Here is a 24460-nt window from a genome sequence, read left to right as displayed (position 1 = left end):
GCCGGGAATAACGGAATAAGGGAATAAATGAATACGAAAAGGGCGGCGAGGTGCCGGACAAATTGCCGCACGGCGAAGAAACTAAAAAAGAACGTCGCCGAGGAACGAGAGAGTCCTCGTGCGCCGATGAAAGGACAAGGAACATCGTTGAGATTCCGTTCTTTTCGCCGCTCGACGGGGGGGGCTAATCAATTCCGTCTTTGGAGTGGCCGCGAGATTCGTCAGGAGGGGAACCGCTCCCTCTGTCTCCCCTTCTTCTTTCTTTCTTTCCTCTTTTCCCTCGTTCCGTGTGCACGCGTTTAATCCGCGAGATTCGGGCGAGGAGCGGGACAGGACTAAGAAAGCCGGAATATCTCGAACGGTGGAAAGAAAAAGAGGAGCGAGGGAGGAAAGTAAAAAAAAAAGAAAAGAAAAGGAGGAGAGACGAAGTCGAGGAAGAAAAGTTCGCCCGGCCAGAGTTTAATGAGATTCGTGGACAATTTAATTGAAAGCAATACGGGCGGGGGGCAAATAAACGACCAACCGGTTTCCTTTTCTTCTGTCCACCGCCCCCCCCCCCTCCTCGCCCCCCGGAGGAAGAAACGGATTGAAAGAACCGGCCCCGGAGGATCCCATGTTTTCCGTTAATTAAAGTACATAATAACCAGGGGTTGGGGGGGGGGGCGGGGGTGGACAAAGAGGATTCCGTTTGCGGAAGATGGAACCCTCTCCGCCGCGTTAAGTCCGGAAATAATCGCTCTCGGGGATGATAGTATTTTCCTGGAACGCTTTTTTTTCACGGCCGGCCGGGCTAATAGAAACTCGCTGATAATGCCAGATCAAAATTACCGATAATAGAACGTCGCCGTGATCGCGAAATGGCAAGAAATTACGGGAAGGTCGTCTCGAAAATTCGTTTCTTATTTTCGACGATTCTCGCTGTCATGCGAAGCGAATGTAAGAATGCCGACAAATGGAATAAGACTGCCATAGCTGAGGCGATGAAATCGGGATCCATTTTATATTTATCGAATAATATACATATCAAATGTTTTTTATTATTTTATTTCATATTAAAGAATATTCGAAACTAAGCAAAATAAAAGACTAAGAAATGTGATCTGTCTTTTATTTTATAGTTTCGAATATTTTTAATTACAATTAACTTCGTATTTAAGAATAAGACTAATATGTCTTATTCTTAAATACGAAGTTAATTATGTCCAAAAGCAAACCGAAGGCACAGCAATTGGTCGCGCGATGTAAGTGCCTCCAGAACCCTGTCTGTCTAATATAAACGACGATACGGTCGAAGACCAAAGAAATGCTTGCATCGCGAAGCCGCAGCCATCGGAAATATATTACTCGACGGGTGAAAAAGAAAAGAGCGGGGACCGTTCCGCTTGAACCCGAAGTCAAAGGGGGTTAGAGGGCCAGCAAAGAAATCACAGAATTAATTCGCCTCCGCCCCTTCGGCTCCCACGCGGGAGACTTACGGCGCGCGGCTTAGTCTCGGAGAAGGGTGAAGAGTGTCCTCGCGAGAAAAAAGGACGAAAGGGGTCGGCAAAGAGAGAGAGAGAGAGAGAGAGAGAGCCGGGAGAGCCGGCCCTCGAAGAAAGAGTGTAGCGCCTCGGGGGTCGGAGGGTCGGAGGGTCGGAGGGTGGTAAGGTAGTCGGTTCCACGCATGCTAAGCGGCGAATTAGGCAAATATTACCGCGCGTAGCTCGCGGCCACGCGTAAAAAAGAATCCATTTGCCTCTCGCTGGCGTGGATCGACGACCCCTCGGCCGAGGAAAAAGAGTCGTCAGGCCCGCGGACTCGCCCTCCGTTCCGCTGCCCTCACCGCCTCTCCCCCTTTCAACCCCATGCCACCCCATGGCCCCTTTTTTTGCGAGGCCGTTCGTCTTTTTGCTACTTAATTACACCTACGACCCGGATCTCTCTCGCGGTAAATCGCAAGACTTTGCCCGCCGTATGCTCGGGCTGATTCAGCGTTTAGGGGAGGGGGTGCGCAACCCCCTCGGGACGCGCGACGGGAAGATGCTCCGTGAATATCATAAATTTCACGGTTTCTTAGAGGACGCGTGCGGAACGTAATGGGAATCTATTGATAAAAATTCAATCCCTCGCAAGACGTCGGCCGCGATAACCGTCCGACGCCATTTTCTTTTCGGATCCGACCGAGGCGGGGCTTCCGGATACGGAGATACAGAAATTCCTTCGAATTTCTCCGCTCTATCGGCTCGTCGCACGCTTTTATTTAAAACGAGATAACTAACACTAGAAAGACGGGAACTTGAAGACGGGAAAATGACTGCTTTTCGGCAATATAGATATAACACACCGGAAATGAAGGAGGGGGGAGGGGGCAACAACAATGATTAATAAACGCATTTATGTTGTAGAAAAAGTCACAAAATTATAAGAAGCTGTGTTCATTATTTACATAATTATTTTTCTAATTGAAATTGAAAAGCAGTCAAAACGACTTGCTTAGGCAATCTAGTGTTAAACGACTTATCTAACTCTATTTTCAAACATTCGATACCTGGTCGCAACAACTGACTGGTTAAACAGAGAGAAAAACGATATAAAAATCCTTGAAATTTTTAGTCGATTCGATTCGCACCTCCGTATAATATTCGCTCTCGTTACAATCCATCCGGATTCATCCGCATAAACCTGCGTGCAGAGCAACAGTCTGACGACGAAGCTCGAACGCGTGCAACGTTGAGCGTAATATTCTTTCCGGCACACCGTTGACAAGGAATATTTGTTTCCGCGAGCATCTAGGGCATTATTTAAATGATTGGCGGCGCGCAGCTTCCGATGAAATAGGACGAAGATCTGGCGGCTCATGTATATTTATCAACAAGGTTCACCCGCTCAAATATTTTTACGAATTATTCATGGGCCCCGTATTCGTCGGCATACCGGTGTGTTTATTGTTTACCCGAGTTTATCGCGAAAACAGCCGGGCGAAATATTCAGTGGCGAGCCAGAATAAAGAGTATAGTCTCTCTGCGCGTGCGCGCGTGTGTGTGTTTTTTTTGTTGCAGTACCGATGAATTATTAATGCCTGACGTGCACGATTTCAATCCGTGCTCGGGCTCGAAGAGTCCGGATCGGCCGTTGTGATCTGTCAGGTTATTAAATCTAACACGATTCGAGTAACGATCGATGTCGCCGAATGAACGACGCCTTTGTAACAAGCTTCTGCCCCTTCTTGCTCCAGTCGTACCGTGAATTAGAAATATCGATCGATTACCATCATTTGTCGATGGTTGATCCACAGCAAAGACCACGTACAATGGGACACCGATGTGTTCGAACGCCTTTTAAAAACGGAATAAGTTACCGAGATTTACAAAATCAGCATCATTTAAATTTTCGTTATAGGCTCGGATAATTAAACCCTTTAGCACCTGTAAGAAAATTTAGATATCTTGGCCTCGAAGTGCGAAATGCGAATTTAAATTGGAAATGCTAGAATAATTTTTTAAACGAACACATTGAAAGCTTAGGAATCAATGCTATACCTAATCATTCTACCATGATAACAAACTCGAGGGTAATCTGCGTATTCCATGGATGGAAAGACCGCAGTCGTCAGGACGAAATTAATTGAACTGTTTCTATTTGGCGAACGACGTTCCCCGAGCGGCTCGAATAAAAATCCTGAGGGTCGAAACGGACGCGATCCGAAGGAAGAATTTAATCAGTTTCCGAGTTTATAGAGGTTCTCGCATAAGAACGACGGATTTCGCGTAGTGGATCGTTCCGTTTGAAAGCCGTCCGTAGCGGGGAGAGAGAGAGAGACGCGCGCCGCGTCCGTAGACTAAACCGGAGGCCGAAACCGGAGGCTAAACTGCTGGCTAAACTGCTGGCTAAACTGGGGGATAAAAAAGAAAAAGCACGACGGGGTTCGAGAGAGTCCTACGGACTTTTATTGGACCGTTCGCCGTCCGGACTGCATCCGAAATCAAGACCGGCGCAGCTCGAATACTTCGCGGATAATGCAACAAGACGCACAGACTTTCGCCCCGGGCTTCATTAGCATAATTCCCCTTAACGCTCGGCTTGGATATTCATTAGCGTAATTCCCCGTAATGTTTAGCGGGCTAATGTCCCTTCTGGCCGTCGCGTTGCCTGGAAAAGCCCACCGGGTTTCCCGACGTACGATTTTTAAGGGGGCTTTAGGGGATGCATCCTAATGGGCGAACTTTCAAGGAAGACTCCGTGACGACTCGCCCCCAAGAAATCTACCCCCTTTTTTACTACGATATTACGTAACAACGAGATCACGTTTTTGACTCGTTTACCGCTCGCTTAAATCGCGAACGAACAACCCCTAGGAAACGCGGCAGATTTTTCTGACGTCCTCTGTGTGATTACGTTCGAAGGAAATGCTGGAATCTGTGATACGTTAAATTTTCAGTTTTATCCTATTATTATTAATATTATTATTATTATTATCACTGCGTTAAACTTTTGTAGAAAAATGACAAAGACATTTCACGACGTTTATACCAAATAAATTCCATCGAAAATGTTTTCGTGTCCGCAAAACTTTGCAGCGAATGCGTAGAGGATTAGGCTCGATACCGCAGACTGCGGAGAATAAAGGAGGGTTTTCTTGGTAATCTTGTTACCTGGGAAGTAACGCTCGGTAAGAAAAGAACATTCGCGGGAGTAGCTTTCAATTACGTCTCGGATTCGTTTCACGTTAGCGTTTAACAAACGCGGCCGGGGTCGGAACCACGTCCAGTCGCGGCGTTGTGACCGCTGCATAATTATCGTCGCGATAATTGCGCGTGGTCGGTGTGCTTTATGCACGTCGACGCATCTCTCGGGCCAGGAGGCAGCCAGCTCGTTAGCGAAATGGAACGCGATTGCGATCCCAGTCTGACGCGCTTCCGCAAGCGGTCTGTTTGCTTCTTTCGCCCTTTCACCCTTTCGCCCTTTCGTTCTCCCTTCGTGGCGACCGTTTACCCCTTTTTTTCTCTCTCTCTTTCCCGTTCTCCCCCGACTCAGTCTCCCTCTCCTGCTCGAGTCTTGTCCCTTTTGGTTTCTCGGGTTTCCCTTTCACGGGAACAACGGAGTCCGCCTTCCGGCAGCTCCGCGGCCCTCTTCGTCGATTGTACTCCCGACAACGCTCTTGTTCTTGCTCGCAGTTGGCAACCTAACTTCTCGCAAGTACGGATCCTTGGTATCGTTGCAAGAATCGAGAACCTCGACCGCTAACTTAGAGATCGGCTATCCCTTTCATGTCCAACTTATTAATGGCGTATTCTAATGCGAAGCTTCGATAAAGCGATGTATTTTCTTCTACTTTTTCTTGGAGAATATAGACTCCGACTGACGTCTACAAAATGTATTCTGAATTCTTTAAATTAATAAAATTATAGGGAGCATGATATTGATAATTATAAATGATTAAACGACTGCGGATCTTTATGCAATATATTTTGCAAACCAGTCAACGTTTTTAGGAATTTTCGAACAATGAAATTGTATTATTTCAACCTTCCACTCGATGCCCAAACTAAATCCGTAACACGTTAATTAATTTCTTAATTATTAATTTTTAATTTTGAGAGCTGCATCGAAAAATTTCTTTTAAATAGATGGTTTATATTTAAATAAGTATTTATCTAAAATAATAAAAATAATGTAGAACTCCGCTTAAAGCTCTGTCGGAATCTAGGATATATTTTTCATAATTATACCATGCCGCTTGTTTATTAAAATGACACGCTTCGGCTCGTTTTTCAAAGATCGAGTAACATGCAAAGCGTTGAATTTGTTGGTTGAACGAACGCTCGCCTCTCAAAGGGCAGCAAGTTTTCAAATCGGCGGCACGCGAAAGCTAAATATCGCGTGTTACGTCCGATTTGGTGTTCAACAAAAACTTCATGAATTCGAAACGTCCGTAGAGCCCTCCGCGCCCGATTGAATTGCTCGCGATAATTGCGACGCTCTTTCTCGACCACCAAAATGCCGAACGCGCGCGCCGTTCGTCGCTGCGTCAAAAATCGTTGGAAATATATTTTTACTTTCCGCCGAACAGTTTTCGTTCAGAGACTACTCTAATTCGGAACCTATTTTTTTTGTCACACTTTTTACAAAGAAGCCATGAGACAATATTTACAAATTATTTGGTAGAAATATTTTTAAAGCATATACTCTCAGAAAAAATAGTCGATCGGAATTAAGAAGAGAGAGCTATTCGTTTTATAATTGACGTTTCTTTATTGCTTAGCGAAATGACAAGTCACTTAGCTTCTAAGCGAGAGTGACAACAGAGCGTGATTCAGTTCTCGGTATTATTTGTACAGGTCTCACGGGGAGACCCCCCCCCTCCTCCCCCCGGCGCGCCGCTTTATTTAACCGTAACTGACGCGACCGATCCAAGGTTAAATAAATAAGCTGACAGCATTTCCGCGAACGAAAATTTCTTTCGAGATTCTTCGACATTGAGATACCCCCGGGGGGGATCGCGAACGGCGGACACGAAGCTGACGCAAAAAACCAGGGCGACGCCGCGAAACGGAGAGAAACCGGCGGCAGGGCGGGCGGAGTCGGATGTCAAGATAGATCAAAATTCCCGGGGAGAAGGGGGGACGGGGGGAAAGAAGAACCGGAAGAGACGTCGCGGGACTGCGAAAAGTAACGTGACGGCGAGAAAGAAAGGAAAAAGGAAGGCGCGCTGAGAGAGATACCCGTGAAAGCAAACCGAACAGGGAACCCGAGGGAACGACGAATTCCCCCGAGCTGCGACAGAAAAATCGGGGAACGGGAGGGTGGAATACCCGAGGCAAGAAACGAATCCGTAAGATTTTGAGAAATCGAAAAAAGTAACTGTGCACTCGAAATGTTACGTTATGTCTATAGAGGCCGCCAAGAGAAATTAGAAGTAAATAAAAATATGACAATATGTATAAAAATTTACTTGAGAATCGTATACAACTTTGACGCGACAAGGTAAAATTTAAAAAAATGAGATGAATTAGAAAATAAGGAATATGTACTTCAATACGAACGGAGTAAAGTAAGTCATTCGGCTAAAAAAGAATATAACAGCGTTAGCATGCTATTAATACTGATACCAACATTTATCGTCGGTAGTGCTTATTTGATTTACATCGTCGATGAAACCTGCGAGCAGAACACGTCGCAGTGGCGACAGGGACGAAAACATTTGAAATACGATTTTCTTTCGTCATTATCGGTGGGGAGACGAGGGTGTCACAATCGTGATATTCGATAATTAGAAACAATTCAGCATATCGACCGTCAAATGTGTTTCATTTAATGTCGTCAGCGGCCATTGCGGTTATTAACGCGCTCCCCCGCCGGGTACGTTGTCACCATTATAATAAATCCGTTATTAGCAGAACGTATTTGTACTGGCGAAAGTCATTTTACCAAGTTGCGAGCTGCGAGCTCGCCTCGTTCGCTTCTCTCTCTCTCTCTCTCTTACTCTGCCTTTCTTTATCTATCTCTCTTTATCTCGCTTCCCCGCTCTCTCGTTCTCCTTCCCTCCACCCGTCGCTGTTAAATGCTGCGGCTTTGGTACAAAGCGGCGCGAAATTAACCAACGCGAAATTGTATTTCACGCTGAACAGACTAATTCCACAGAATGGAGATGATGGCGTCTTTATCCGGGGTTACAGCGAATGGGAGCCGCACGGTGCGCAAGCGGTGCCCTACACGTCGTGTTGTGCATTTGACACCTTGCTCGAACGATTATCTATGCGTCCCGTTTTACGCGAGCGGAAACCGAGCTCTCTCTCGCGACCGGCAAACCGAATCCAAAAACGGCCCCGACGATCATTGTATAACCCGGCTCTCGCGCCGAGCGACAACGTGAACGCGCGCGCAAAATCCCCAACGGAATCCAACGTATGACGTTCCAATTCTTCCGTACGGACGTTAATTCAGCAATCACGTCGGGTGTCGACCCGCTCACCGAGCGCGACGAATTAACCTGTCATTTTTATCGACTGGTTCTCGCTTCTTTGTTCGCTAGACATTTTTGACGGTTTAATTCTATTACCATGTCGCCTAACCGCTAACTGAAGATTTCGTTTACTACGAAATCACTTGCGGGGACGAGGACGACAATCCTACACTGCTGTTTACTATAATTAGACGGTGGATCTAATTTTTGTGAATTATATTATAAAAAATACATAACAGAAAAAAGGCAAACCATTATATGACAAAGTGAGACAAATCGATCACTATTTCGACCACTATTTATTGAAATAATTAATTTAAGAACCAGGTGAAACTAATATTAATAACACTGATAACTAGAAGATTCGATAATACTGAAGAAGCTTATCCGGAATTATGGCGTTAGAAAAACCATTTGGGTACAGTTCGTTGAAACGAAAAGAAGAACGATTATGACGTTGACTTACCGGGGGCAGGACACGGTTAACCGGACTCAGTCGGCGATCCATGGTCCGTGAAACGAAATGCAGAAGCGAACCCGTCTCATCTGCCATCCTTTTGTCGTTCGCATGCGAACGGTCACGTTCGCCTGAACATCTGAACGGTCCCCGTCTGGTTTTGCTCTGTTACAAGGTTAATGAACCATTTCTGCGGGTGTTGGGGACACAACATGACCGCTCCGTGGACACGACGGCGGGGAGGTGAAGCGGTGGCGAAATCTAATCGGTTGAAATTTCGTCCAGGAAGTTCGGCTCGCGGAGCACAGGGCCCGGACACTTGTTTCTCGCGTGTGCACACGAGAGCCTCGTCGCAAAACTCGCTTTGCTTGATCGGTACTCGACCGGTTTAATTATTCCCTCTCTCGTGTCGGAGAGATCTCTCTCGCGGTTATCGACTTTCGAACGGTCCGGGCACCCACCCGCGCTCACACACCGCACTAAAAATAGGAAGAAAAATGCTCCAGTTCGGCCAACACACACACACACACACACACACAGACAGGCGAACGCGTACAACGAAAGTGCAGCGAGAAAAGTAGAACGTTTCACACGGCGTTTACTTTGAGGACTGCGGTGATACCTGAGGTCGATTTGCCCGCTCAGCGGTCGCGCGCCCCTCGTTTATTGTTTGTTTACTCGATCCGGGTATTTCGTAGGTGTCATTGCGACCAGGTCTCCCTTCTCTTGCCCAGTCTAATACGTGTTCGCTGTTCGATCTGCGAGCTGTTACCTCCGCCGCAACGCAAAACTATCCCCAATTAACTCTTTGCCCTCGAAGCCATTTCGACACTGAAACAGAAATAGCTTTTTTCATCTACGATATTTCATCTACATATTATTTATTTATCCGTGGTATTTTCCAGCTGCGAAACTATCCTTAATTAACACATTGTGCGCCGCGTCGGACACTTATCGGCGACACTAATTCTTAACTAGGCTTTGAAATTCACTTGTATCGTGCTATATCGAACGAACTGTATCATAACGAGATTTTTAAAACACAAAAGAGTCGAACTAATAATTTCTAAAAGGCTGTTGATGAAATTGGAGTTGCCGATAAACTGTACGAACAAAGGAGTCGATCAACGACGGTGATAACTGATCGACGGATTAGAAGCTTGCGTGCATCATGGCAAATAAATAGTGCATGTAATTTAAATGAACGTGAAGCGACGTGAAGTGAGAACGAACATGCAACAGTACTATACATAAATACATACTCACATTCTCCAATTTGTGATATTTATGACCAAGTTGATCTACCATGATCGACACACTGTTTGCCATCTAAATGTAACACAGATACAATTAACGTGATCAGAACAAGATTCATATATTATAAATAGAATATAAAGCCATGAAAGTAATAGAAAAAAATAGGAAAAGGGAAAGATCGCTCCACATTTCATACGATTCGTTTCATGGAATTCGTATGAAAGATTTGAAATGAACTTTTCAAACAACTTCGTACTTCTACTATATGGTAAACTTGACTCTATTTAGGTCTATTTAAAAATAATAATAACTAAGTTTAAGATCGCTAAGAACGGTATAATAAAATCGAATAAAATAAATGATATGGAAACGTAAAAAACAGCGTGGATATTTCTCGCGGCGCAAAGGTAACCGGTATCCCGAATGTGCGCGACGATACGTCTCCGCGAGGCGTGCGTTATCAGCACCGGCGATGAGTGTGTCTGAGGCGGCGGACGTGTTCCTTTCACAGTAAACGAACGCGCGGGATGACGCGAGACCGCGGACGCGATTGCGAACGGGAGTAGAGTTAAGATTCTTGGATTCGGATCCAATATGAAAGATTCCGATCCTATTCAAATAGACGGGGGTCTCTCGCGGTGGGAACGCGTCACATGCACAGACTGGATTTTCAATATCCCCCGCATCCAGCGAGGGTGTATACTGAACGGATAGTCTGATCAGTCGACTTATCGCGTCCCGGAAACCATCTCCCACGGTATCGAGTCTCGAAAATCTGCGAAGCAACACGTACGACGTCCTCGCCGTTCTCAGTGAAAAAATATCGGATGCATCGTACGTAACTCTCCCTATCTCTCTCTCTCTCTTTCCCTCTGTCTGCGTTTCTTTGATGCGCATATGTTTCCAAGAAAATGCAGAACGAAATCTTATTAACCCCGTGCCTTACGATTTCTTTCACAGCTCCGTTGATTAACCCTTAATTTTCAATTTATATATTTTGCATGCTTAGATCATTTATATCGATATGCAGTTTAATGTTGAAATACTGATAACAGAGGGACAGATTTAATTTCGATTCAAGAGACAGTAATAAAATCTATAGATTACGCACTTAATCAGTGATTTGTGCGCATTTCACTTGTACGATTTAAGAAAGCCCGGTAGCCCACGAATAAATAATGGTAATGATAATGCCTCGATCGGCTTCGCGTTAATCGTTTCGCGATATCGAGGTCCGAATCAATTAATTACCGATAGCTGAGAAGCTCGGTACCTTGAAACATTGATGCGATCCAGTAGCGGAGAAGGCGGTCCATAAATATTGAAACGAGCTGTCCATCTTCGGGATCTGTACTTAAATAAATGAACCCCGCCCTCGGCGATCCGACTTTCTATCTTCCGTTGGCTCTCGCTAGTTTCGAAAACGGAAGATTCTACGGTGATTTAATAATTCGGCCGGATTTCTGGGTAACACGGTCAGAGAGAACTAGGGTAACGCGGCATCTTCGCCGAAAATGGGACGAGCCAAGGAAGGACGAGAATGGGGCGTTTAAAGACCCCCGCGGGAAAGAAGCAGCTTCGGAGACTCGTTTAATTGCTACGAAGTCTTTAACGACCGTAGAATTGGAAACTGGCATCGCTCACCGAATCGTTTGTCGTTTAGGACAATGTCGCCGATTACGGTGACTTTAAACTTTAAATTGCTCCGCCTTTGGTTTGTTTACGGGCAAAATTAATCCGCTGAGCGTATTAAGTTTCTGTATTCTAAAATGAACAAGATAAAAGACTAAAAATATTTGATATATCTTGTTCGATAAATGTCAAATTAATTATGTCTAAGAGGTGCCACACCGATTGGCTTCCACTACCTTAATAACTAATGGACGGCGTCGGTGAGACGGATATTTCAAAATTAATTACACAGTGTCAAATTATTATGTACAATACGTCTCATGCATTATAGCTCGCTTAACATAATTTCAAGATAGTAAAGAATATGAAAAAGTTCGAAGCTCCTCAGAATATGATAATATCTGTAACATTGTACGACGAGTGTCTAGAAAGAAGTCGACATCTGGTCATCACCCTCGAAGGACTAACTCTTCGCACTCTAATGGCGGCACTAAATAAAATCCACCACAGTGCAATTTAAAATAATCTCTCGCAATACTATATCTGCAGTTAATAAACTGTTAAACACTTAAGCAGGAGAAGATTAAAAATCGGAAAGAATAGAAATGTATCAATCTGTTCAGCCTTTAACTACTACACATACTAAAACGTACAAAACCACTATTCTTGTACACATCCTGTTTCTCATTTGTAAAACGATTTAATCAACTGTCGAAGAACAAAATCGCTTTCCAAAAAATCAGATATATTGGAAGAAATGACTTCTGGGATTCGAATCTCCTCGAGCCCAAGTGTTCGAAGATCCGTGAACTGAAACGCGACTAAACGAGCAAGCAAATAAATAATTGGTGCAGATTATTCGCGAGGAAACATACGTTTCCCGTGGTCCCGTAAAAATCACGGATCCCGGATGCTGGATGGTACAGTCCTGGCCAGATCCTCCCGTTTTATCTGTGCGGTAGCTATATAGAGCGAGCTGGAGCAGTGCCGTCTACAGTTCCGTGGCCGTACTACGCCAGTGCAGTCGCTACTTCGGTGAAAAGCATATCTCGGCGGCTATCTCTCGGAAATTCCGGGATTCTCGGGGTCGGTTTCGCTGTGTGCTCCCCGGAATTGGCCCCAGGAGCGCTCCGTGAGTATCATCGTGAACCATCCGACGAACGCGCACACCTGTGTTCGATTGCCCATTGGCCGGCCCTCGTTCGGCATTCGCGTGTCACGATCGAATAACCCGTCGAGGCGAAAACGCGGGGGCGGCCGCGGAGGGCAAGAGGATTTCGAGGACAACCTTGACCTTAGGGGCGGGTAGGCCTGCCTGCCTGCCTGCCTGCCTCTCGCGGAGGCAGAGAGGCTCGTGTCGCGGAGAGGGAAATAGAGAAAGAGGGAAGGAGCGAGCTATTGTTCGCGTGGAAACGAGAGAACGGCGACGCGACACTTTCGGTGAACAAGGAAGAGCGGAACGTGTGCGGGCGCGATGGAATACTCGAAAGTGGTCGATAACATCGCGCGCGCGCCCGCGCAATTCTTGCGTTTCTTCCGCGCGGACGAAAAACACCCGTCGAAGAGTGGAGGAGAGCGATCTCTCTCCTCCGAGGAGAGTCCAAGGGACCTCGATCAGTAATCGGGAAAACGCGGATCCAGGGTGTGCGTGGTGTCGCGTCGTTTCTATCGCTAGCACGCCAAAGAGAGAGTCCGAGAGAGAGAGAGAGGGAGAGAGAGAGAGAGACCCGGACCTTCTCTGCCCGGGAGGACGAAATTCGTGTTATCGATCAGCTGCTGCGGACACGTTCTCGTCGAGATGCATTCGTACGCACGATCCTGTGCGCCCGGTGCATCCCCGGTCGTTGCACCTGCAACCTTGTGACTCTACACATTGTGTACTCTGTCTACTGGAAAGAGGTGCGTTCCAAACCGCCAGGACACAGTCCAGGTGGCTAGGACACGGTCTTCCTAGAACAACGCTCAGCTGTTGGCTCCTAGCACGCTCAAGGGGGATAGAGTATTCTTCATCGGACGGTAGCTACTAGAGCATCTAGCGGATTATTTAACAAGGAATAATTCCAATCTCCAAATTCAGAAAATTTTGAGACTTTGGGAATGCGTCAAGTATATGTAGATACGTATTAGTAGATGCAATTTGTAATCGATATTTTCTATATATCTCGTGATCGATTTGATTTAAAAGAACTAACTTTTGCCTGAAGACTTTTTTGAAAGTTTCCGAATTTTTGAAATTTCCAGGTTAAGTATCGTCCCTTGTTAGTAACGGGCATTTCGCGTCGAGAAGTCTCGATTGAAAATTGCGAAGAACCAGCTCGAATACAGCAGAACCTATCCGAAGTGTTCAGAACGTGGATGTCCGAACAATAAAGCAGTCACATAATTACTATATTAGACGAGATCTTCGTTGATTTATCCAATAAATCTCGCGGTCCGTGGATTGCCTTCGATGAAACTGTTTTCCCGGGAAACGCATTTAGCTAATTGACATTTATGACGTCACAGGCTCTGCTGTATTAGATTCGAGGAAAATTCTATATCGATGCATCCCGGTATCTAGCCTAGTTTCCGAAGTACAATTTTCCTCGTGTTACGACACACCGTCCGTTGACGAAACTTCTCTACCAGGATCTCTCGCTCTGTATTCGCTGTCCCGTGACCTCCGACGTAAAGCCGACGCAGCGGAAAAACACGCAGCACTTTCCTAAACAGTTTTATTTCGCTTGCGGATCTCTGGGTCAACTCGTGTTTACGCCCGCGTCACGAACTTGCGGCGCCGCTGCGAAATATTCGAGGCTCTCGCCTAGCATCAAGGTCACGCTTCAAATCAATTTAGCATTTCTTTCAGCTCGATTCATTAAGTCTTCGTCCAGTTTCGTTATAACTCAACAGTGAAACGTCGGACTGCGGATGTTCTTGATCGAGTGCATTTAACCCGTTTGCGTTATAACGGGTCAGACTCGTGATGAAGATTTCATATATGATCATTTCATTCGTATAGAATCATTTCATCATTGATCATTTCATTCGTATAGAATCATTTGATCATTGATCATTTCATTCGTGCATGATAATTTGATCATTCGTTCATTTCATTCGTGCAAGATCATACGCGACAGAAACGTAATTAATATTTTCCAAATCGAAACGAAATTTGATTCTACTGTCATCAAGGATTAAAAATTAAAGTAAATGGCGACATATAAAGAACCTATACTGTTTGGTATTAATTTAATAGAGAATATCGCCGAAAACAGCTAACTGGTTAAGAACAAAGAAATTCTATTCAACTGAATTGTGAGGCAAACCGCATTCTAGTGTTATGGGTTAAATCGTTGATTAGATAAATCACTGTTGCACCAGGTTCAACAAATAATCTAATAAATCTACAGAGAATAAAAAATATGGATAACAAAGTTGATGAACATAGCTGAGAATTAGCATAAACGTAGTCAATGGTACAGTGGCTAAAATCTCGTTGGTCACACGAACAAATAGTCTATCCATGATAGTTTCCAAAACTCTTCTCTCCTTATCTTCAAAGTTAACCGATTAAACAAACGACATAAAAAAAGTCAAACTAATTGAAACGGCGCAGCGTCGTCGTTGGCTAAACAAGAGCCGCGACGATCGCGCGTTTGGGATCTTTAATTTAGGCTGGTACAGTGCTCGTCCGCGATTACGGGCCATTATACGATCGAGTGCATATTATAGTTGGCCACCGGTGGGCAATGTGCAATGAGACGAGAGCGCTCTTTCCAGGCCGGGCGTAACTGCCGTTCTGTAAACAGGAACGTGCCATATGGCGGCGCTTGTAGAGGCGTGATTAGTTTCCTCTGGTTGAACGGTGAAATTTCGAGGCCGGGGAACGCGCCGCGCCGGGGTATATCGAGCACACCGAGCGGCGTCGTTCGGCGGACAACTGGTCCCCATTTGATTGTACAGCGCGTGTATAAACGACGCATCCTGTGTGTGCACACTCTTCTGCCCCTCGCGCGATTGTCCGGCGCGCGCTGTTTCCGAGAGATACACGTTCAATGGGATCTCTCGACGAATTATCGAATCCCGGGACAAAAATACCGCGATCTAGCCCCCCGGCCGATGCAACGGGGAAACGATGCAGTTGCATTCTGCGGCTCTCGGCTGACCATCGCGAGCCCCGCGCGCCAGTGGTTACCCTAGTTTCGGCACGAAATCAAAAATCTCCGCGCGTCTGCAGAAAGTAATACAGGCTGACTCTAGTAACCGAAATGCGGTTCTGTTCCAGATGAATCTAGAAAGAAAGTTATAGAACAAAATTTTACGTTATCTAACAAGCTACGTTATCCTATGGTTCGATTGCGAATGCACTCTTTCTTTAAATAGAACTGCATGTTTTTGCGGGTGGATCGAATCTCTAGAACATCATCGCTAAAAAAAAGTATTAGGTTACAATGACAAAAAAATTAATTCGATAAGTAGGCTTATGGATTTTTATGCATAATAGAAATTGTCTGTTTTAATTACAAGATGCAGGGTCTATGGAGACGTTTCTGTTTCTCTTGAAAATAATGCATAAAATGTTTGGCACAAGGGCTGAAACCGAGTGTTGCCTTATAAGAATTACAAGAAAGAACTTGTTTAAATTTTTCACAATTTTTATAATATTCTGTGTCTGAATAAAGAAATATATTCAGCAATTCCAAATGCAAGCAGCTTTATCATTTCAATAATTATGGGAATAAGTAATGTAAAACCGATCATTCGACCGAAACTGGTAAATTTAGTGTAAAATTCCTCGAACTTGCAAGCAAATGCGGGAGGTCTCGGTCGGACGAACAGGAGACAATAGCAATTGCTGGCATCGTTTGTTATGCTGGCCTTTATCGTGTGTCGCTTCGGCATGCAATCGGCGTTTGCTAACCGGAAGTCGCCGATGGTCCGATGTCTCCTTGACGCGGCACTATAGTGATCGCACTGCAGATTCTGATGTTAACATTACGGTCACGAGAATTCGATGATAACTAATCTGACCTGAACATGCACTTAAAATTCACCTCTGTTCGAAAACGAACAATCCTGTTTCGCATTCCCTTCCGTTGACAATATTAAGGCGTCGAAAACGGGGTTGAACAAGAAGAAGAACAAAAAGAACGAAATTGTGTTTTGATGATGCCACGGCATCTCGTGCCGTAATTCGAGAGCAAACACACAAGCACACGCGTCTCGGGAACGGCTTCTATTTCGAGACCAGACCGGAGATGATGCGAGGCCCGGTAGAAAAGAAACACCAAAAAGACAGACAACACGTTGTCCCGGCGATGCCTCGTTTCCCGGTGTCTACAGGGTGGTCCACAAGTTCGCGGACAAATTTACGCGATATAAACTTAAGCGGAGCTTTTCTATAAAAGCTCGCAAAAAACCGATGACGTGAATAATTGTATATTAAAAGTAGTTTTTACATTTTCGTTGATATTTAAACAAAAGATTTTATGATCAAAATGTGTTCGCACAAATTAACACATTTTCAAAGAGAAGTAGAGTTACAATAGTCGGATTCTGAACCATTCATATTGGAGACTGTTCTAGCTAGGACTGCTATATACTACAGATTTCAGTTAATCGTCAATGAATTTTAACAATTGTCAAAACGTTTCTTTGCAGAAGGAACAAAGCGAGAAGGAGAGAACGGCGGGAGGCAGTTCTACGTACAACTCCTTTCCGGACGATCTCTACCTAGACGACCAGGAACCTTTGGAAGGCTCTGGTCGAGGTGGCAGCGAAGGTCACGACGATCTTGAATCTTCCGGTAGCGGTCTTGGCCCTGACGACGAGGACGGCGACGACGATCACGGTACGATTATTCTTTCATAACCTATATCGATAATAAACTTCTTTTGTTGAAAGACAATACTAGTACTTATTATACTATTATTCGTTTTTATTTGTATACTCTCATATTCTTTATGAATATCATTCGACACTTCTATTATAATGTGTGCTTAAATTGTGATAACTATTCCTCAATTATTCTCTCTGAAAGTGTCTACATTATTAGAACAATTGTAGAAAAAATCGTGAACCAAGTAATTTTGACCAGCACGGTAGGTTTAGCTGGTAAGTGAATTGCTTAGGATCTATCGAGAACCGGGCCTGAATGGGCGATCGACGTGCCGAGAGAAGTTATATTTAGTGGATTACACTAATGATCTTCGAAACGAGCCTGACACCCTGTTACATAGCGCAAGTGTTTTTTCCGCAAACATGTTGAGCGCTCTCTGTATCGGCTAGTTGCTCAGCTATTTGACAGTGATACTCTCGTTCATTGTGTCGCAGATTTCAACAACAACAATAGGATAGACCCGGTGCCGAACAACAGGCCGACAGAGCCGGATGAACCATACTCCGTCGATGAGCCGATAATCAAGCCCAAGGAAAAGGTGACTATGAACGAGAACCGTAACTTTTCTCGCGTCTAAATTGAAGAGAAAAAAGGGAGAAACCGGAGAACGGGTCCCGGTGGTAAAACGCGTGTAACGTTAAGAGGGGGGTATTAGATTTGTTTGAAAATGCGTGTCGGCCCTTCCACGTTCGTCGGCCGAATTAAACGGATTAAACTGATTAAGCCGTGTCCCGTTCCAGACCAGCGTAGAGACTGTAAACCGACCCGACAACGAGGTCGATGTAATCGAGCCCTCAGGTGTCGAGGGCGACCACTCGGACAACACAGACGTCTACATGAATCCGAAACACGAGGACCGCGCTAGCTCCTTCTTTGCCCAGCCAGGCGTGCTGGCAGGTAAGCTAACCTGTTCACTTAATTTACAACTTTGCACGAAAATCGTCCAGAACATTTTCATCCGCTATCAAATATTTTGAAAGAAATCTTTCAAGACCCACACACGATTTTTCAACATATCTTTATCGCATAAGACATAGCTATTTTTATTCTTTTATTTCGTTCCCTTTTTAATAAAAGAAAATTAATATATGTCTTATTCGATATAAATATGAAGTTAATTGTGTTCGAATTGGTAAACCCTCCCCACGATAACCGGCTCCACTACCATATTTTCAATCGAGAGTAACTTTGAACGTGCTATTCATTTTCCAAACGCAAAAGCATCGGGATTTCGAATGAATTTGCTGCCGCGAGATTAATTCGAATCGTTTTCCACGGGGTGTTGATCGTGTCGGCGCGCGCGATCGCACGGTTCGCCGGGGTAAAATGTTAATCGCGCCGTTTGTGCAATCAGTCAAATATTGGAAATTGACAGGAAGAGAATGTCTTTGAACAGTGGGAATTGTTTCGGGGGGCCCCTCGCGTCGAGGGATTACGTTATTTATTAACGCGTTCTCTTGGCGTTGCGCGGCCAAGTATAAGGGCAACGCGCGAATCAACATTCCGCGGGAAACCGGTATTTATTCACGAGGGCGCAGGGAGAAACGCCGACGAAATTCTGGGTTAAGTTAACCGATCCGTACCACGCATAATAAACGCTCTACATAATTGACAATGCTGAATATTTCAGCAGCTGAATTATGAACTCCCCCTATTCTCGCAAAGCCACTTAAGCAGTTTCTGATTTTCTTGGTTGCGTTCTATCGGACCCCGATATACCTAAGCAGTAGTGTCGACGGCACTCAACCGTGCAAAGTTGTAACATGCTGACTTCTCAGTTCTTTAACTTAATATTTGAACAGTCGATGGATTCAACCCCCTACGATGACTCCGTAGGTGTCGGCTTCGCATACAAATTTTTACCGATTTTGAGAAATTTCTTTCATTTTCTCACATGAGAAAAGTAAATTTAGGGTTAAACTTAGAGAATAATTTTAAATTGTACTGTTGAAAAGCATTTTTTCAAATTGGTGCGACGGCCAAGGTGTCACTTTATGTGTGAAACTCTGGGTATAGTAGATCTTAGAAATATACATTATTATACTTGTGAATTTGACGAGGCCCCGCTATTAACGGTTCTAAGGTGAAGGATTCCTCCTTCTCAATATGTACAGGGGTTGAATCGATCGAAGCCGAGAATTGTATGATTAATAACTAATCATTTAATAAATTTGCAGCGGTGATCGGAGGAGCGGTGGTAGGGCTGCTATGCGCGATCCTGGTGGTGATGTTCATCGTCTACAGGATGCGCAAGAAGGATGAGGGATCGTACGCCCTGGACGAGCCGAGAAGATCGCCGGCGGCGCAGGCGTTCCCGAAGCCGGGCGCGCCGCATCACAATCGAGAGTTTTACGCTTGAGGCGGCGAAGCCTAAGCCTGGCTTTGACATCGCCGAGTTTTGCCCCACGACACTACGCCGAGAAAGACGATGTCCTTCGACCGAATTAAGCGCCGCAGCCGCCTACCGTCGCGACAATCTATCGCAGCGGTACACAATATGTCCCGCGAGGCTCTGCTTCCGCGGAACGCACGCCTCGTCGTCGTCAGCAACAAAACACGGGGGTTGGCTCCCCTAACCGGGGGAAGCGTCAGCGCCAGCGCACAACCTCTTTTTTTTCCGTCATCCTTCGATCAAGCATAATATCTCAACAATCCTCTCTCCGCCGCTTTGCTTTTCCGTTTCGCTAGGACAACTCGGACCTCGGTCAGTTGTGCCATCCCTCCTTAACCAGTCGTAACTTAACCCAGACACCCTTTAACCAATGCGTCTCCCCCCGTTCGTGATTGATCACACGGAGGTGGACACACACGCAGCAGCCACCCTTTTGGCTTAGCGACGCTTTCTTTCGCCACCCTAACACCTCCCAACGTCGCGGATCGGTACTTCGAGAGTACAGAACTTTTTCCTCCTTTCTTTCGGACGTTCGGTCGATAGGCTCCACATCTCCGATAGAGAGAAAGAGAGAGTCAGACTGAGAGTGAGAGAAAATGAGAGTGTTTGTCTGTGTACGTATGTAAGAGAGGGAGAGAGGAGAGAGAGAGAGAGAGCGAGAGAGCGAGCGAGTGAGTGAGTGAGGACACGCGGGCATGTGGTGCGCTGATCGAAGGAGAAGGGTAGCAAACTCAGCTCGCCGAGTCCTCGCCGGCGCTAGGTCGCGGCTAATTATTCCAGATGCATTTACAGAGCGTATATGTATTTAGGCGTACGTATACGCCCACATCTCCCCCAGCCCCTGTACAGTACCGAGAGCGCGAAAATTCGTGGGCGATAAACGCTGCTGGTATAATCGTTAATCATTCTGTCCCCCCCGCGCGCCCGCCCCTTGGTGGAAGGAGGGAAGGAAGAAGGATCGTTGCGCCAACCGTGATTTCTTTTCGACGCGAATCCACGCGACCTCATTTATCAGGCCAACGCTAAACCGAGAGAGCACCGTTTGCTCTGGGAGTACCAACGATCGCCCTGAGCTCTCCGCGGAGCCGGAGCACTGCCCCTCTGGGCAAACGGTGCCCCGTGTCCCTGGCCAACCGATTCCCCTAGCCCTTTATTTCGCTCGGTTTTCTTCGCTCAACGATTCTCACTGTTTTAACATTTTGACCAACCGGGTCTTGACTCGACTCCCTCAACTAGCCCATTTGCCTTGGAACGTCTCAACTTCGCGGACTGGTCATCCGGGAACGGGCACAAGCGAGAAAGACACGTGTTGATTTTTCTTGCAATTTTCATTCACGTGTTCCGCGGAACTATATATATTCTTCTAAGCTTTTCGTCATTTGTCCAATTTTATTATCATTTTGAACGCGTTCTTTTTCGTGTCGATCGCAAGATAACGTTTAGAAAAATTTATTGATAGGTGAGTTTCGAATTTTTAGAGCACGGCTGTCTCGATTTTCTCGTTTTTAACACTATGTGTAAGTAACCGAGAGAAGATGAAAAATCTGATACCATTGGATACGGGCGCGAAAATAAACAGGCATTTGATGAATTTTCGAAAATTAATTGACTTTACATATCGACGGTTAGATGTCGTTTTTTGATCGTTTGCCGCGATTCGTAAATCGTAATCGTTAGACTCTCTATGGTAAGGTACGTCTCTGTCTTCGAGAATTATTTATTCTTACGGCCGCGTGTGTGTGTTTTAATGTAATTGTTCGTCGTTTAATCCTCTCCATTCGGACCTGTAGATAATCATCTAGTTTTTATTCCGAGCGGAGATTCGCGGACGCTCCTAGCGGACCTAGAAGTCCCTAGGACGACGTGGAATCAAGAATTCGTTTTCTAGACCGTTTTCGCGCGCGTTACGTTTTTATATAGAAGAGAAGATGGAGAGTGAGAGAGAGAGAAAGAGAGTGAGGAGAAAAAAATATTATCAGCAGAGCGAGAATAAAATGGCACCCTCGCGACGGAAGCGTTTCGTTCGAATGCGGTTGCATCGATTGCCATGCACTTAGCGGATAAAGAGGGAAATTCAACGTGCCATTTGAAGCACAGTCAGTGACTAGTTGTACGCAACCGATCGCTCGATCCTCCGTCCAGGCGCGAATGATAAAAATTAAGAAAAATTGGAAAAGATGTTTACATACAGGTCGCAAGGTACAATCCCGAGTATCGTTCCCTTCTTCCACCCCGGAATCACGGGACACTTTCTGCATCTAAAGGAGAAGGGCTTCTTCTGCTGGTCGAGAGAGATTCTATTTGCCATTGGACACTAAACAGGTCCAAATTTTCCTCCGGCCCTCGAGAGGAACGCGCGCGAACACATCCGTACACACCTACACACACATATACACATATACATACATACGGTTCTTTATTGTTCGACTGAAAACTATGCCTATGCCATATACCGAAAAAAAACTAACGAAGGAGGTATAAAAAAGAAACAGAAAGAAAGAAGGAAATGACATGCTAAACATACGTGTACTGTCCGTTCAATTTCGGATTAAAGTAGAAGAAATGGCGGGCGCGATAAAGATTCCGATGCCACCTCGGTTCTTACCAATTCGAGTATGAAAAAATTATTCCAAGTCGCGTCGACACTTGTAATTTACAAATCACGAAGTTTACGACCCCCCCAGTCTTACCAGCCATATTGGAACACAAATCAGACGACATTGATCTAATCTTTAGTTGAACGAACAGTACGTCCATTTGTTCCAATATTTTTCATCCACGGTGTCTATTATCCCATGGTCGATCAGTATCGCCAATTACATTGTAATAATTTATTGACTTTTTTACGTAGGACCAAGCGATCTCCCTTTCTCCCAACCTTCTGGATCCATCGATCCTTTTGCATTTGCTTCACCTAACCCCCTTTAACTCTTCCGGTGATCCCGCGATGATCGTTACCGTGACGTTCCTTGATTATCGTGATCCGCGCGACGTTCGCCTCTTCCCAGGTAGAACAGACGATATCGTAAATCTCGACCAATCGATACTATTGACTATCCGCCACCGACCGAGAGATGGGAATCGTTCGTATCCTCCGTATTCCATTTTTTCTTCTCGATTTTTATGTTGTTTCTTTTTCATTCCATTTTACCTACTCAAGTGTCACGAAGTTAATGACTAATCGATATCGCAACGTTCCCTCTATTCGGAACAGTAGGATAAACTCGTAATCGATTGTTAGTCGCGCCATCTAGGAGGCATTGTTTCCCGCCACGTCTCTCCGCATATTTCCGAAAAAGAAAAAAATACTGGAAAAAAAAACTTTGTCTCTTCTTCGTAGGAAACATAGCGGTATCTTTTAATACTCCATAGGGTCGCGATATCAATCAACAGTTCGCAACTATCGACGTTCTCACCTGACGCGCGCAATTGCGAAAACACTCTGGAGGATTACCATACTTCGTAATAAATAATCTTATATATACGATGTTATGCGGCTATAATGTCTTATATATAACGTTATGTCACTATTATGTCCTTGTGCAATAATAATATGAATTTTACGTACACGAACCGTCGCTTTTATTGCCGCCCGCAACGACCAATCATATAAATCATATTTCATCACGTATCACACGTAGCGCGCGATATTTGAATTTTCAAAAATATCTGATATTAGTAAGATTTGTGCACCAATGATCTGTGCGTGTCTTAACCTGTTCCTTGAGAAAACTTTTGTCTGTTTTCGAACCATTTCCTGTTTTATTTACTTACTGCTTCATCTATTACTACAAGAATTATTTCCTTACAACTTATATTGATTGTTGAGAAGTCTCAACCGGTTTACAGGTTAAGACAGTTTCACAACGACGCGGAAAAAATAATTTCTTCATTATAATCGTATCCCTCTGTTTATCGCCATCGGACTTTTGAAATGGCAGTGGTATAGAGTACTTGGATGGAATTTATATAAATGTCACAAGAGTAAACGATTGGTTGGAGCAAAGAGAATAGGGAAACGGAGGTAAGATAAACAAATTTTTAAAGACAAAAATGATCTGGTATCAGTTGGGCGAGATTTCAAATAAAAACAATTTGAAAGACAGTATGTTTCTACCTGGGTCGCAGGAATGCAAGCTCCATTTCTGTAGAATCCAAATGTGACGTACGGGATAAATGAAACATCATGCAAATACTGCCATGTATTACGTAAGGAACATCAATCTCACACGGGAATCATCGCAACCCGATCGGCGGCATTCCATTCTCGTTTTCTTTCTTCGTTTTCGTCCCCCGTGACAATCTGACAATTCCATTTCTCTTTTCGTAGTGACTAACACCGAAAAACGATCGTTGGATATTACGGACAAACGTTTGAAACTTGATCGTTGCGTCGACTGTCAACATCGCGGGAGGCGATCGGCCAATCGCGTATCACTTACCATCCCCTCCCCACCTCTCTACTCATAGAATTACTGTAACGTGATTCAAGCAAGATGATCGTTAGATGAAATAATCTGTTTCTATAATCGCCTGCCGCGATGTCGATCTATATATTTTCAGGTACGAAAAACTTCATCGATCGGCGCGTTCTCGTGAACGAACTTTTTTCACTGCTTCTAAATCGATCTTATCGATTCGTGAAATAGCTCGACGCTATTTTATAAGCTTATTTATAATGCGTCTAGACGTCTCGAGGATATATTGTAATGATATGCGTAGTAATAAAGGTATGATTAAGTGTATTGATAGGGTCGACTTGGAAGGAGAACTATTTAAACAACTATTCAATGTACAGGTTATGTTGGATGATAAGGTCGCAAATAAATATCGATAACTAAGCGAACGATCGGAATGAGTTGAATGATTAAGGTACGGTATCGAAAGTACCTTCATAAA

General features: G+C 44.8%; 1 protein-coding gene and 1 long non-coding RNA gene across 3 annotated transcripts in view; one reads left to right on the top strand and one right to left on the bottom strand.

Annotated features, from left to right (window-relative positions):
- The window catches only part of Sdc (Syndecan), a 178873-nt gene extending 155739 nt beyond the window's left edge, over nucleotides 1-23134 (top strand). The window contains exons 2-5 of the mRNA XM_078177069.1: nucleotides 16932-17121; nucleotides 17604-17707; nucleotides 17910-18066; nucleotides 19347-23134. Coding sequence (XP_078033195.1) covers nucleotides 16932-17121; nucleotides 17604-17707; nucleotides 17910-18066; nucleotides 19347-19528 — 633 coding nt within the window. The 3' untranslated portion in view covers nucleotides 19529-23134. The remainder of the gene's footprint in view (nucleotides 1-16931; nucleotides 17122-17603; nucleotides 17708-17909; nucleotides 18067-19346) is intronic.
- On the bottom strand, nucleotides 8405-9728 carry LOC144467646 (uncharacterized). Of its 2 annotated transcripts, none has more exons than XR_013493704.1 (3): nucleotides 9666-9728; nucleotides 9022-9230; nucleotides 8405-8878 (listed from the first exon to the last, which is right to left on the bottom strand). It is a non-coding gene; the product is annotated as an uncharacterized LOC144467646 (long non-coding RNA). The 2 variants fall into 2 exon arrangements; XR_013493705.1 differs by having other exon boundaries at nucleotides 9662-9726.
- Nucleotides 23135-24460: the final 1326 nt, after the last annotated feature.

The sequence above is a fragment of the Augochlora pura genome, chromosome 3 (genome assembly GCF_028453695.1).
Source record: "Augochlora pura isolate Apur16 chromosome 3, APUR_v2.2.1, whole genome shotgun sequence".
Taxonomy (NCBI): domain Eukaryota; kingdom Metazoa; phylum Arthropoda; class Insecta; order Hymenoptera; family Halictidae; genus Augochlora; species Augochlora pura.
Note: the sequence above shows the minus strand (reverse complement) of the source record. Positions and strands in the feature narration are given on the sequence as shown.